This window comes from Plectropomus leopardus, chromosome 1, assembly GCF_026936395.1.
Source record: "Plectropomus leopardus strain MGB_pleo_1.0 chromosome 1, ASM2693639v1, whole genome shotgun sequence".
Taxonomy (NCBI): domain Eukaryota; kingdom Metazoa; phylum Chordata; class Actinopteri; order Perciformes; family Serranidae; genus Plectropomus; species Plectropomus leopardus.
The window spans coordinates 7,835,895-7,851,053 of record NC_142176.1 but is presented as its reverse complement, the minus strand read 5'-3'; the positions used below and the strand labels follow the sequence as shown (position 1 = coordinate 7,851,053).

The following is a 15,159-nucleotide window of genomic DNA, read 5'->3' as shown; positions in this document are numbered from 1 at the left end:
CTTCCTTTTTCTTGCTCTCCCCTCCTCTCCTCTCCTCTCCTCTCCTCTCTTCCTTTTTATATTAAGGCCTCCTTATTCCTCTCCCTCACTGTTTCTGCCCCCCCCTTCTTCTCATTGTTCTCCACTCATTCATCTTTCCCGTTTCCCTTTCATTTCTCCTCCTCACCTCTCCTCTGTTATTAAGCCTCGTGTCTCTGCGGTCTCTTTCTACAGAGGTCATCAACCAGCTCTCATAGAGCACCACACTCACAGGTCAGCTATTCACAGCTTGTTGCCATGGTTCCCCTTTGAATACCGGGGTACTCTTACATGTGTGCATTATTGGAGACATAAATTACTCTGTATGTAGTCACACTTAGACCTCAGGTGCTGCTGTCAGTCCTGATCATCTCTGTTAATATGTAAAGCGGAGGAAGATTGTGGATGTGTGTTTGCTGTAGTGCCCCTGGAATATGTTTCCTATCTTCATGACAAGTGTGTGTTCTCTGTGGATAATGCTCCGCTGAAAGCACCATCCACCAGGGAGCAGATCATATTAAGTGTAACAATTACTGAAGCTTTTTTTTCCCTCTTTTGTAATTAATTCTTTATTGATCATACAAAAGGATAATAATAATAACAAAATGGTGTTCCAGCTCCCTATGCTAACACTTTATGTATGGCATAGTAAACTATGACAAAACTTAATTAAGTTATATTGCAATTCTTAAGTATATTAAAACCTCCTGATTAAGAAGGAGAATAAAGGAATACTTCACCTCCCAATTGAACACATATATTTTATTTACTTAGCGCATGTTGTGTTGAATTTGTGAAAAAAACGTTGTTTTTCTTGTAAGCCTCTGGTGAACAGAAAATCACAAAATGGAGAAAATTCTTGATGAATTAAAGTCCTAGGGATCTGAGTTTACCCAGAGTAATGTGATTTGATTTCTTTCACAAACACGGGGAGAAGACAACAAGTAAAAAAAGGAATCAAATGAATTTGCTCAGTTTTCAAAGGGTCAAATAGCTTGTGAAATGCGCTTGAACACAGCTAAAAACCAAAACAAACAAAAACTGATGTTTTCAAAGGGTTAATAACAAGTTCAAGTTTATTTGTCATATACATTAAAACATACAGTGTACCTCAGTGCAATGACCCTCTCTCAGCTATCAAAACCTTTAAATAATAACACTAACAAACTGATGAGGCAGTGGCAGACCAGAAACTCTCATGTTCACAGAGGTAAATTTACTATTTTTGTTTTTTTTTCACAGTCAAAATTACTGAGTTTGGCTTTGTAGAGAGCATAGATAAGTTACCTGTCAAAAAGTGCTGTCTGTTTCGGAGGTACTTGGTGTACAACTGGATAATTGAGACTTGGATTATACCGCATGAATTGTTTGAGAGGTTGTAAATTGATGTTTTGATACAGTTTTTCTTTTGTGAAATGCGCACTCCAATGACTTCAATTCATCACAAATTCTCAATTTTTGGATTCTTTGTTAACGGTTGCAAGATACGGTGGAAAAAACACTTTCTTAACATATTGAACTTAACAGGAGGTGAGTAAGTGATACACAAAAAAAGGTGTGGGTGACATTTTCCTTGAAACATTTCATATCTTTCTATCATTCACATCTTAACTATGACAGACACTAACTATGACTGTAGACAAAATCAGCCACAATATCAATAAGATATGTGTTAAACCCCTTTGTGGCACCTTGTGAAATTAGAGAAAATAAAAATGTCACGTACTGTTACTGTCACTGTTACTGGTGTTTCTCATAGCAGTGATGACAAAGTGCTTTCTGATATTAGAGTTTTCATACGTACAGCTGGTTTGATTTTTGATTGCATTTGAGTCTAATTTCTGAATTCTGCTGTACTCGTACTCCCTCTGATCTCTACGGGAAATTTCAAAGGTGTGTGTGTGTGTGTGTGTGTGTGTGTGTGTGTGTGTGTGTGTGTGTGTGTGTGTGTGTGTGTGTACATGCGTGGAAAAGAGGTGCACAAATTCCAATTACCTTTATCGAATAACCTGCAAAGTTATCATAAATTGAACGGTGCCAGTTAATTACTTGGAAGCTGCGCATTTTCACACCCCAAAAAATTTCCTGGAAATCTATAATTTTTGAAAAAGTCATCGTTAGTGTCACTCTGTTGCAAAATCACACACTGCCTCTTTTCTTACACAACTTTTTAAACAAAATATAAAATAACCTAAATACTAAAACTAATTCAGATATATTCTTAAGTCTAAGCATTGAAACTGCAGCGAGATAATAAGTAGCAATCAGCGTACGACACATTTCATGTCACAGCAATCAACCTAGGACTAATTAACCTCCCAATTACCAGCATCAGATATCTATCACTTAATTAATGTGGCAAGCCAATTCCTCAGTGGTGTTCTCTGAAAAAAGACATCATATCTCATAGTAATATTTTGCCGTTTAGTTTAGCCCAGACTTTATGTTTGTGCCTGTGAGTTGAATTTTGATGACTAACAAAATGCAGGATTGGTTTAGAAAACTGACTACATTGCATCTGTAAAATTAACTTCACTTTGAACCCCATCAGAGGGGGTGAGGGGAGGAAAGATTATGCAAAGAAGAAAATAAAGAGTTGAAGTAAGGAGCAGATGAGGTGAAGAACGCGGCTCTCCTCCTCTTATCCCCTCGTAGGAGGCAAAATATGGAGTCATCCTGCTAATGAGGCTCCTCCCTGTGGCCCTCTGGCTGCTGCCCGAGGCGGCTACAGATCTGATGTGGTGCAAAATCACTCTGTCTCTCTGTGTCTAAATCGGTGGCTGTCAAACTATCTCTCTCTAAATGTATTTCTCATTTGCAGAAGCTACAGAAGAACAGAGTTACATCTTAGACACCAATGACTCTGCAGTTTTCTTTATAAATATGTTTAGATTTTAAAGTTTGCTAAGTTTGCTAGAAGAGTATGAAATATATTAGAGATAACATATGAACAAAATCCTTAACACATGGAGTAGACTTGGGCGGTATCTATTTTTTCAAGCCTTAACCGTACACCTTCAGAAATCAAGTTTTTCTTTTAAATTGTTAACTTATCGTAAAACACAGTTGATTTCAACTCGATAGAAATAAAACAAAACTCACCAAAACCGAATCAGTTACTCTTGTTAGTCATTTAGTTAGTTAGTCCAACAATCATCGGCTCTAGTTTGGTCAAAATAAACACTTGATTCACCAAGTTAGATATGAAAACATGCTGTTTTTTCTAGGGTCTCTCTCTTTTGTTGCTAGCCAGTTGTTTACAGTGAAATATTGAAATTGCTGACTGCTGGGTGCTTCTGAAATGTATTTGTAATATTTCAAAATGAAGCTGTGGCTGAAAGAGGTTGACGTGGCATTTGAAATGAAAGTGCTGAAAGCAGTTGAAATGTAAGCACAAACTGTAAGCCTTTAAAGACATTGGTGTCAGTTAAGGTGTAAATAATAATATTGTGTCACTCAAGATGTCAGTTAGTTCAGATTGAGAGCATAAATCATGTTATATATATAACATGTATATTATTTATATATATATATTTATATATTATTTATTAGCATAGTCAGTTTCTGTGTTTTTTAATGTCTACAAAGCATTAACAATTTGAGATTTAAATCTTCTACTGAACCTGATTGGGCCGTGTTCGGGCCGGGCTGTAATTTCTCAACATTTCCTCTTGCTTGATTTGGGTCATATTCTCTCTCATATTTCTATTTCTATATGGATTACGAATTGTTAAGTTTCATATTCACTGAGCTTAGCCCTCTGCTGTTTCGTCTCATATTATCCAGAGCATCTGCCGCTGGTGCTCTTAATGGAATAGTGTTCCAAATTTACAAATGACCCTCTTTTTGCTAAAGTGCTCTCTGGTGCTCAGAGTGAATAGTTATAAACACACTGTGTCTGTTACTGCACTGAAAAGTTGTCTGTAACTAGTACTGGTAATAATAATGGTCATATGGGCTTTTAATCGACCCCGGGCCCAAACTACTGCCCTTGTCCAGGCTTGGATGGAAACTTGTTCATGTAGGGTCCTGATCAAAGCTTTATTAACAATACTATAAATGTTGAGCTTTTTATTCTTTCATGTCTCTATTTTACAAAATTTAAAATTATTTAATGAGTTAACAACTTTTATCAGAAGTGGTAGTTCTTTGTTCGCTGACTGAATGCGTCATGTACAACTTTTTAGTAGATTTAAACCAAAAACCACTATATTAAAAAATGTGCATATTTGATAAAAGTTATGCAAGTCAAATGTAAGTAAAAGACTTCGCTGTCCTTAGAGTGCTGTCAGGGTTGGTGGAGTTTCCCTTGCTGCAGGCAACATGTTCGAGCTGCACAGAAGGTTCTTGTTTGAACTCAGTGCGTGACATGTTCTCTTTGTTTGTCCCCGTTTTTTACTTTCAGCCTGTCTCATACATCTGTCAAACTCTCTTACTGTCTGTCTCTCATGTACATCTGTCTCTGTCTTCTGTCTCCACTTCTATCTCCCTCTCTGCTGCTCTTCCCTCTCATGTAATGAAACACATCACTGCTCCACTGACTTCTCTCCTCTGTGGAGTACACTGTAGCTCAGTGGGAGGTTAAGAGCATCTAAATATAAAGCCGATGGGAACAGAGTCGATCTTTTCACTGATCTTTTCATCTTCTCCCACATTGACCCGCACCTTGCCATGGATCCACTGTTAGATCCTTGTGATTTATTATCTGAAAATGCTTCACTCCGAAGGATTGAAAACTAAACGGCTGACCCAACGATGAACTCCCAGTTCACACATCGTGAAGTACATGCTGCTTTTTACAAATAAGTCAATGTAAGGTACCCACTGCACCGCAGAATATGTGGTCGTTTAGAGATTACACTTTCAGTAAAACACAAGGCGCCTCAAGTTTGCTTTTGTATGAGAGTTTTTGGGTGACAATGGATGTTCACAGAAGAAGCTGTACAGGTGTCAGATTTAAGCTACACATACGATATTTAAGCTTCATACATTATTGGTTTTAGTTTCATGGGGTCAGTGAATATACTTGGCTTGTCCAGATAGACAATGATCTCAGGGATCATCAATGTTCAGAGCGATCAAAGCAGGGTTTTCTTCCCCATACTGTATTACAGTAGGTGGGTTTCCATTAACCCTCAAATTGGACAAATTGAAATTGCCAATATAAAATACGTCTAATGTAAATACGTCAATTTTGAAAAAAAACCCCAAAAAACTCCCATCTATTGCTGAAAAGGTTATACGCTCACATGAGGTTGTAATTCAGGCAATTCCAAAAAGCCATATTTTGCAGAACTGCAATGGAAACACTTTTTCCTTTTCTTTTCGCTTTTATACGTCACGTGATGTACAACAAAAAGTGTCGGTAGGAACTGGCTCCCTCTGGCATGATGCAGCAGGCGCTACAAGAGGTGTTACTGCATTGTATAACTGTTAAGAAGTTGTGCTGGTCATTCAGAAGTTTTGAATCCATAAGTCCTCACACAACACATATAAGGGACTTGCCTTTCCATTATTGCTCGCATAACACGGCTACGCCGCCTTTGATTGGAAATAATGACGGATAGTGCGGTGGCTGCAATAGAAATAAACCTGCTAATGTTTTGAACATCCATCGCCATCCATTTGTTTTGTTTTGTGTTTTTTTTTGTTGTTGTTGTTTTTCTTGTCTTTTCTTTTCTTTTCCTTTCCTTTTTTTTACTGACTTTGACGTAATTTTCTTGTTTTTTTTTTAAATTAATTTCTTGCTAATTCCATGTATTTTCATCTTTTGTTGCTTATTGCCTTCTTCCAATGTTTTTGGAAGAATTGAAGCCAGTCTGCTCAGGTTTCGAACGGTTAAAAACCTGCACACGCCTAATCCTCCTGCTCTTCGACAAGTTGCTGCAGCAAGCAGATATTTTACAAGAGGTAGATGAAATTTAGTGAAGCTTTTATTACTTGCTTTCAGTAGTGTTTGGCTGTGGTCTGTGGTCACTTTAACCGCTCCTTTAATCTAGCAGGCCGTTAATTTTAATCACATTTACTGGTCACAGACTGTCAGGTAGCCACAAACATAAAACCATGGTTGTTGTTTCAGTTTGAGGACACATTACTGTAAAAGCCCCTGGCTACATTTTCCATGATGTTGTTTCAGTAGGTTAGTAGGGCTGAGATAAGGGTAATTATGCAAAGCTCGGCAGGCCAGAGGATTCTCCCGAGAGCTAGGGGATTATTTTAACTATGTGTGGATTAATTTCCCATTTCCTCCATGAGCTAAAACTCACAGCTCCTCACAGTCCGGGCTGTCATAAAGTCTTCATGTACTCCCGTTGGGAAAATCCAAAGACAGGGCAGAAGTGAGGCCCTGCAGAAAGTACTAAGTGCTCTTGTTTGCATTGTAATGATAGGAAACAGAGGGAAATGTGATATGCTGTCTGACTGCTTTCCTTCCTGTAGCTGTAACAAAGATTGATGGGGAGTGTATGTATGTGTGCGTACTCGAGCATATTGTACTTTATACCACAGGAAGGTCACCTGTCCACTTCACTGCCACAGACAGAGAACGGAGGGCGCTTTACACACACAAACACAGACTCTGACGCCCATGGCTAACAAATAGCTTTATAAGACTGTTGAGCAACAGGAATTATTGACTGTGTGCGAATGAAATGAGCTTTTATTACATCTAAATACAAAGGTCTTACTAGGCCGGTGATGAATGGGGTTTTAAATAACATGTGCTCTCTATAAAAAGAGATTCAGAGCCCTGGTGGAATTAGTTATTTTTGTGCTTACAATCGGTGCAGTGGATTATCACAGGTGTCATACCAGACTGACAGATAATCTTTTAAGTTTTACCTCCTAAAAAGTTTTCAATAGGCCTCCTGTGTCAGGCTGAATTCTGGCAACATGTAAAAAAAATCAACAGACAGCTGTGTTTGATATCCTTAAAAACTGTATCCATAAAAAAAGGAATAAATATATTTAAATGTAAAAGAAACATTCTGAGGTTGGTTGTTACATTTAACACTTTGGTCCAGAGCATTATATTGTGACAACTACAGGCTAGAGTGCCTTTTAGATATTCATGTTTCGGACAGGGAACTCTATAATTGGATTTTCTTTTAAAGTTTCTGTGAATATTTGTGGTCCATTGAGGATGATTATTCATGTTTTTGTGCCCACTGACCTTTTCCATAATGCCACCATTGGCTAAATACTTTGGTTTTCTCAAGAAAGATGATATAATGGCTATGTTTACATGCACAAAACATTCTACTCTTGCCATTGTTCTGAAAAAAATAAAAAATTAAAAAATAAAATCTTACAAAGCTATTTACCTGGCAACCAAAAAGGAATATTCCAATAATATTTCTGTTTCCATGCAGCAGTACATACTCGGATTACATGCTTTAACATGTTGTTTATTACTTCAAAATAAGGAAATTGGAATGGCTGTTGCTTGTGCCAGGATTTTTTAAAAACATTTTTCACAAGTGTGGCCTTGTTTGACCATGCAAACACAGCCTGGCTCTTTCATTTCTTCAACCTTACCAACCAATCCTCTTGAAAATGTTGGCGTTTTTGTTGGCAATTTTTGCACATATCCAAAAATCAGGTGATGTCATGTTTAAAAATCTTCTCGCAAATGAGATGTGCACATTTTTAAATAATGCTCCTTAAACCTAAATAATACCAGCATATGCCAGATGTCTGAACTGGAAAATGCTGAATTCAGAATCTCCAAAAAAAATATCCAAAATGCTGTTTACATGACTCATATCAAATTCAAAATATTTCATGTTTGGAATAATTGTGGAATAATGGTGTGTAAACGTAGCTCTCAGGTCAAATGTTAGACTTAAAAAAGTACGAGAAATATTCTAAATAGGTAAGACACAGATAAATAATTTTTTTTAATTTAAAATGCAAAATTAAAAAGGTAACATTTGAAATTTTAACATGTAACATTACAATACTGCCTTACAAAGCCAAATACAGGAACAAATTTTGATGAATAGTAAGTTCAGTAGTAAAGACTTTTTGACATTTTGTTGGTGAGAAAAAAATGATTAAATTTCACAAGAACCAGAAAACTAATTGACCTGCAGCAACTACACAAATCAGTTTTGATGCAGTTATAGCTCAGTAATTGAGTTTGTTATAATGCATAAATAAGACTATCTATCAAACAATAAAGCCTAGAGAGTTGGAAACAGAAGGATTTTTGACAGCACTTAATTGCACAGAGGACCAAAAACACATTGCATAATGTGCAGGTGCATCCAGAAAGACAGTGATGGCAGGTGTTGAAAGGCTTTGTGTAACTTAAAGCTGCTAAATATGGAGAGTGCTGCTTTTAGTTAAGTTAATGAAAAAATGGATGTAAATATCACATAGGTAACTTAGGTGATGCAGTGCGGTGAAAGTGTTGTTTTCGTTCTATACTGCATCAAATTTGATTCAAAATGAAGTTTGTTTGCATGGTTGGTTTTTTGTTTTTCACATACTTACCCAGTTTTAAGGGACTAATACTCCAAGGACAGGTTACGATAAACTTTCTTTAAGCCATCCTATTTACGTTTCGGTGCATTTTTTTCCACAATAAGCGACTATGTGAAGTCATTTGTCTTCCTGATTGATTCTCTTTTAGGCCTGAACTGCAGCCAGTAATTCCCTGCTTGTTTCAGAGCCTTCACAGTAACACCAGCATTATTTAAAGAAAAAAAAATTGTAGCAAAATCATTTTAATGGAATCACTGAAATCAGTAGATTAACTCACAGAGGCAAAGTGTTTTGTAACTTTGGGAACTTTGACAATCAATCAACCATTCTGTTGAGCATTTACAACCATCCTGGCTGATCTCTGAGGGTTAAGAGAGAACTTAAAAACCCACAGTGGAGCAAGCTTTCCCTTGTGTATCTACTTTATCATGAACAAAACCAGCCCAAACCAGCGATATGACCCCACTACCATCACCAAATTTCCAGCACAACCTATTTCTCAAGGATGTGCAAACTGATTGTGCTGTGCTTAACAGCAAGTTTAAGACATGATCAGCTATGTTGACATGTCAAGAACATGTTCTGGTCTAGGCAGTTTAGTTTCATAGCCATTGTTTCAAAGTCAGTGTTGTTGCGCACAGTCAAAACAATGAAACATGTGTCACTGTCCGCTGTAAAATACATGAAAGCCCAAGCTAGATGAAACAGGAAGAGGTGGAAAAAAATGTGCTGAAAATCATAATTTGTACAGACAAGAAAATGTGCATCTCCCTCAAAAGATGAAAGAAGAATTGCAGCAACTCATATACCTCACAATTAAAGTGGTAGCGTTTTGTAGTAGTAGTGAAAAACATCTTGGAATGAGTCACTTTTCATAAATTATGGACAGATATGTTGGGGAGCAGGGCAGAATTATTGTTATTATGAAGGCTGGCGACACTGTCGCCTGTTGTTTGCGCACTGTGGATGTTCCAACTGGCTGTTATTGCTTTTCCTCTCAAAGAGCTCTACCCAAAAGGAGCACAAACACGATTTTTTGTTCATGCAAAACAGGGAAGTGTTTTCAATAGGAAGGTATATGGAGCCTCAAGAGATACTGCATGTATAAGCAGAAAGTGCATATGCCAGCAAATCAAGAAAAAGTGAATAATAATGAATAACAAATATTGCTTCATTTTGATTAAATAATTTGCACCAAGCATTATTTGCAAGTGTGACAAACTGATTTGAGTACAGCGAGATTTTCATTACATAAACTGTAGCTTCATCAGTCAGACTGTTTGCTATATAAAGTGATATATGATCTGCTCATGTTGTGTATTAGTGGTGCTGGCAGCTGTTGTCATCACAGTGACACTGGTTTAAATAAAAAGTGTTTACACACAACCCCAGCAGCATTGCAATCACTAAATGTTAAATAATTAATATAATATGACAAAGATAACATGATTATTTTATTAAGAGTGCTACTTTTTTTCATTTCAAGATGCTGTACATGTTTTTAGATACTGCCTACCTCCCTGAACCCTTTCACTCCACTTGTATATAAATTTGAAGCAAACAGGAGTCTGAAAAGAGTATTTGTTCTCCCAAGGACCAATAAGTAGATTCAATTTAATATTTTAATCTTATATTATCATCTGTGTTTGCACCATAACACTTTTTTCATTTTGTAAAAATGACAATTAAGATATGCTGGAAACATCGTCACTGAAAAACAGTATGTAAAAGAGTGGATAGCACTGTTTTAATCATTCTCAGTGCTTTTATGGTGTCTACAAAAAAGCAATTTCATTTTTCAAATAGTGTTTGCCTTGGTGTATAGTGTACGTGTAATCAAATCTTGACCACAGTAACACTCCTTTTCAAGATTTAACAAACTGGAAGTATACATTTGATCCCTTTAAAATGAAACAGGGTCAGTATTTGACACTTAATGATTCACTGAATCTCGGCTGAATGTAGTCGCTGTTGGATTTAATGATATATAATAACCAGCCCGAGCAGGTGCACGTATGCCCTCTCATACACACGCACAGCACTGCTCTTTTGTTAAAGGGTTAGCTGCTCTCAGCCACCAGTCACATCTAATCTTGGTATGTTTCAGTGGGATGTCGAAGAGGGAATTTTTTTGGTGTAGCTTTGACCGGATCTCTGACCTGAGAGGCTGACAGAGGGCCACCCTCCCGGCAGCTGTCACATCTTATTACCTGCAGCGCACCAAGCTAACGACACAACCACAACACAATGCTGCTAACTGGCTCGCCCCAAGTCCCCCTATTTTTTTTCAAAGCCATATAGAGATAAATATGTGTGTGTGATCTTAAGACGAGGCCAAAGGTGTCAACTGAGACTTTCACAACAAGGCTGGAACAGCAGACAAATGTTAATAGGACGAGATCAGGAGGCCAGTTCTCTTCTCTTTTATTGATAGAGAAACTGTAGCACTTTGAACTGCTTTTCTTTAGAAACTGTTTTTTTTTTTTTGTTTTTTTTATAAATAAAGGTAATGAAGTACCGTAATTCTATATTCAGTCCTCCTACATTGTCTTAAGGACCTTGGTCTCTGACACTGTCTTGGTTCTGTTTATACATTCATGAGTAATAAAACACCGTATTATACAGTAGTACTATGTCATCCTGCGCTAAGGTCAAAAACGGTGTTCCACAGAGGTTAGTACTCTGCCCACTCTTGTGTTTTTTGGCCATGGGATGTGCAATAACTTTATGCATTTGAATGCACTCAAGGCTAAAATGTTGCTTGTTGGTTCCAGCAAGATTCACAACACTTTTTACAGATTTTTTCATTAAGCTTGATAGCTGCACATTCTGTTAGACCCACATATTTAAGAATCTGGAATTAGCATTCAGTCGCCAATACATTTTAGCCACACATAAGTATTTGACTCAGATTGCTGTTTTCCAGTTCCGTAAACTAGCCTCCTCTCTGGCCAATAAAAGACAGTAGAGAGACCCCAACAGAGGGTCTCAAATTGATCCAGAATGCAGCTGCCAGACTCCTCATAGATTTAATAAGTTGGATCATATAACACCAGTAATGATGTCTCTGAATTGGCTACCAGTTCACGCAAGAGCTGATTTCAAAGCCATCCTTCTTACCTGTGAGGCTTTAAATGGACTGGCTCCCTCATATATCTTCTGCAGTATTTCCCCGTATACTCCATCACTCCCTTTACATTCCCTTGATGCCAGTTGCTTAACCATTACTTGATTTAAAAAGGACTGTTCTGGTGGTCGAGCCTTTGCCCACTGAGCTCTAGTTCTCTGAAATAATCTCCCACTGCACATATGGAAGGCAAGCTCTGTTAACACTTTCAAATCCAAGGTGAAAACACACCTTTTTTTTCTCTTCACTATGTACTCTTCTTATTACACCATCTGAGAAATCCTGAAACAGTTATACTTTATGCTCTTTTTCTAAAATGACTGACAGCAGCCTTGTTGCCACATTAGTATTATTACCTATGTATGTGTATTTGTGTGTACTCTTACATGTAATACCGTGTGTTTTCACCTATGTTGTTGTTTTCTGGAATTGTGAAGTGTACAGACATCCCCTGGGGGATGTGCACCTCAAATAAACTGAATTTTAAGTTTGTATCTCCCTTTCACTAAAATCAATATTATTCCTAAAAAGACCTGTTTTGATGGATGGTCTTTGGTTTGTTAACACAGTGTAAAAATAAGTTTGGAATTGCACAGATAAGCTAAAAAAAAATGGAGAAGTTTGGAGAATTTTAGAGAACACATGTTGAAGATAAACACAACTTTATCATTAAAAAAAACTTTTATTACAGAAATAATGTGACATTTTAGAAAATATCCCTTTGCTGTTTGTTCTTCCACCAGAAGTTTGATTATACCATAAACATCACTCCTGTCTATTCGCATTTATCGTCTTGAAGAATTAGATCAGATAGCTGTCTGCTATCGTTCAAGTCAAGTGTGATACAGAACATGAAATGAGACGGACTGGTATTCTACTGAGAGATTCAATCTGTCCTGATGTTGAAAAGATGCATCCGTCTCTCTGAGATGCATCCATAATATTTACTTTGAACTGAACAACAATATTTGTCTGAGCTCAATGTGAGAATTGTAAATGTATTCAAAAATGTGCACACAAAATATTAGACTGATTGGTCCAGTAGTTTATGGGATCAGCTGCTAACAGACACACACATTACACCTGGCAGTGATAATTAGCAGCTTTTGAATCAAATCTCTGTTTGCAAGCAAGGTGTTGAAGCTCGACAGCCCTTGCCTGCTAACCCTCTTAGAGTCTATTATGAATAATGCCTACTGGTCAAGCTGCAAAATTGCTGCACTTTTTCGTGTTGGATTTGCTTAAAAATGTGGGTCTTCCCCTGTCAGTGACAATATCTTAAATGTCTTAAATACAGACATAACACTCATTGAGCAGCAATCACTGGCTTCCATCTTGTGTGCTGTAGTTTGCATTTCGGGGAACTGAAGGTGTAACTGAAGGTCGTGCTTTAACCATCAGGGTGTGTGCACAGGTCGGGTCTTACAGCCAGAAGCGAGAGAGCTGCAGATGAGGAGCAGAGCTCACACCATACATAATGGATGAGTGGGGTTTACTCCCCCGAGAGGGAGCAAAGACCTAACGCCTCCGGACCGGACATGTGTATGCACGCCACATGCCAGAAACAAAGAAAGCTGAATAGAAACAGCAAAATAAGCGAGTTGAAGAAATAAAGTGCATGAAGGAAACAACTCTGCTGCCAAATGTTGTGATTTCCAAAAGACTTTGATCCCTGCTGTGGCAGGCGGGCTGCAGAGATGTTGGCTGTCTAATGTGGGCAGCCGCTGGCCCAGCTCTGCTGTTGTAGTGACGGTTTGCTCTGATTGGATCAACCTCCACTGTTGCAACCAACGCAGATCAAAGAACAGGCAAAAAAGACCCAAATGAGCTGAAGGCTGATGCTACTGTGTGTGTTTATATCCTCAGATATTGACGAGTGTGCAGAGGGCCTGATCGAGTGCCACAACCACTCCCGCTGTGTCAACCTGCCTGGCTGGTACCACTGTGAATGCAGAAGTGGTTTCCATGACAATGGCTCCTACCTGCTCGACGGGAGCTCCTGCATTGGTGAGCATACATTAAATTGAAATCAACCTTATCACTGCTTGAATTACCAGCGCAGCTTCCTCTTCAAGTCCCCTTTATCAGTGGACTCTTAGATGATCTTGATTGTCATTCTCTGTTTCATTTATCCCCTTTGAACATGTAGCATGTAGACATAAACTCAGACTATGATGCAACGTATGGATGTTTGCTCATGCCGCCCAGCAGGCTAACGTGGTAATTAGAGGTCTTCTTACCTTCACAGCTCAATATCTAACCACGCTGTGTGAAACAAAGCTGTTGATGAGATACTCATTAGGAACACATGCTTTGTGCCGCTCTGTGATGTTTGTGTCACATGTCCACTCCCCTGTGCTTACCCAAATATACCAGAGATTGGCAAGACCGAAAATAGAGAAACAGATGTTTGTTTCCTGTGTCAAAACAAAGTGCTGATGATGCATAGAACAAGTAAGTACTGTAAAAAGTTGTAACTGCACAAGCTATGGATGACAACATATTCATTTTGGTGAATATAATGCAAGTTATCTGGTAATTGTTGATGTGTTTACAATGTTATGCATGCTTACAGTCTGTATGCTGTATTTTCCACTGCTCCTTGTTTTGTCGTTTTGTATCATGACATGATGTTGATGATTCATACTCAATACTCAGACCTTGTACTTTTAACTTTTACTTTTTTTTTTACTAAAAGTAGCAATACCACAGTGCAGAAATACTGTAGAATCGTTCTTTCATTTTTTTCTTTCTTACTTACTAACTTATTGACTTACTGACTTACTTACTTACTTACTTTGGATCACCATAAGCACCAGCATAAGTATTGGGGGTCCTCACACATACATACATAAACATAACAAACAAAACATTAGCTTATATACTTATTTCTGCCTTAGGTAAAAAGAACCCTTTTTTTACTATTGCTTGTTATGTTTGCTAGTTCTGTTGAGCAAACCGAGAGAATAACCCTTTTTGTAATATCTGTGGTGCAGTCTCTGTTTTACAATTAGCCAACTCAGTCTGTCATGCATGTCATGCGATACATGACATTTATGCAGATGTGTGCATTTAAACATTATCTTAAACAAAAGTACAAAAGCCAGTCCCTTCAGGACTTCGTAGGCTGTTTCTCGGATTGTTGTGGCCTGAAATGCTTGATTTTAAGACAGCTTTTGTGTGATGTTGTGATGCATGTTGTGATTTTTATAGGCAATTTTTTTGCAATGTAATTGCGGGGGAAGGGGAAATTGCAAAAGCAGTTGTGATGCTGTCTCAGATGGAGAAGTTCTACAATGAAATGAGATTTTATCCATTTTAAGTAGTCAAATTTGCGATAAAATTGCAGTGATTGAACAAAATTGCGAGGTTGTGGAGAATTCCCAGGGCTAGCCAAATTTGCATTAATTGCTGCAGTCTCAACATTGCAAAATCCTGAAAAGCAATGACATCAAAATTTACTGAAAGCACCAGAAGTAGAAATACTCATTATGCACAATGGCCCCTTTCAGAATAATGTATGCTAT

The 15,159-nt window shown here is 37.8% G+C and overlaps 1 protein-coding gene across 3 annotated transcripts in view; it reads left to right on the top strand.

Moving 5' to 3' along the window:
• Nucleotides 1-15,159, top strand: part of LOC121946268 (protein kinase C-binding protein NELL1-like) — a 453,829-nt gene that overhangs the window by 367,579 nt on the left and 71,091 nt on the right. For 2 of the 3 annotated variants that reach the window (XM_088069950.1, XM_042490773.2), the window contains one exon: nt 13,499-13,639. In XM_088069950.1, coding sequence (XP_087926076.1) covers nt 13,499-13,639 — 141 coding nt within the window. Of the gene's footprint in view, nt 1-13,498; nt 13,640-13,880; nt 14,358-15,159 lie in introns of those variants that run through there. The other variant, XM_088070003.1, reaches the window with a different exon arrangement.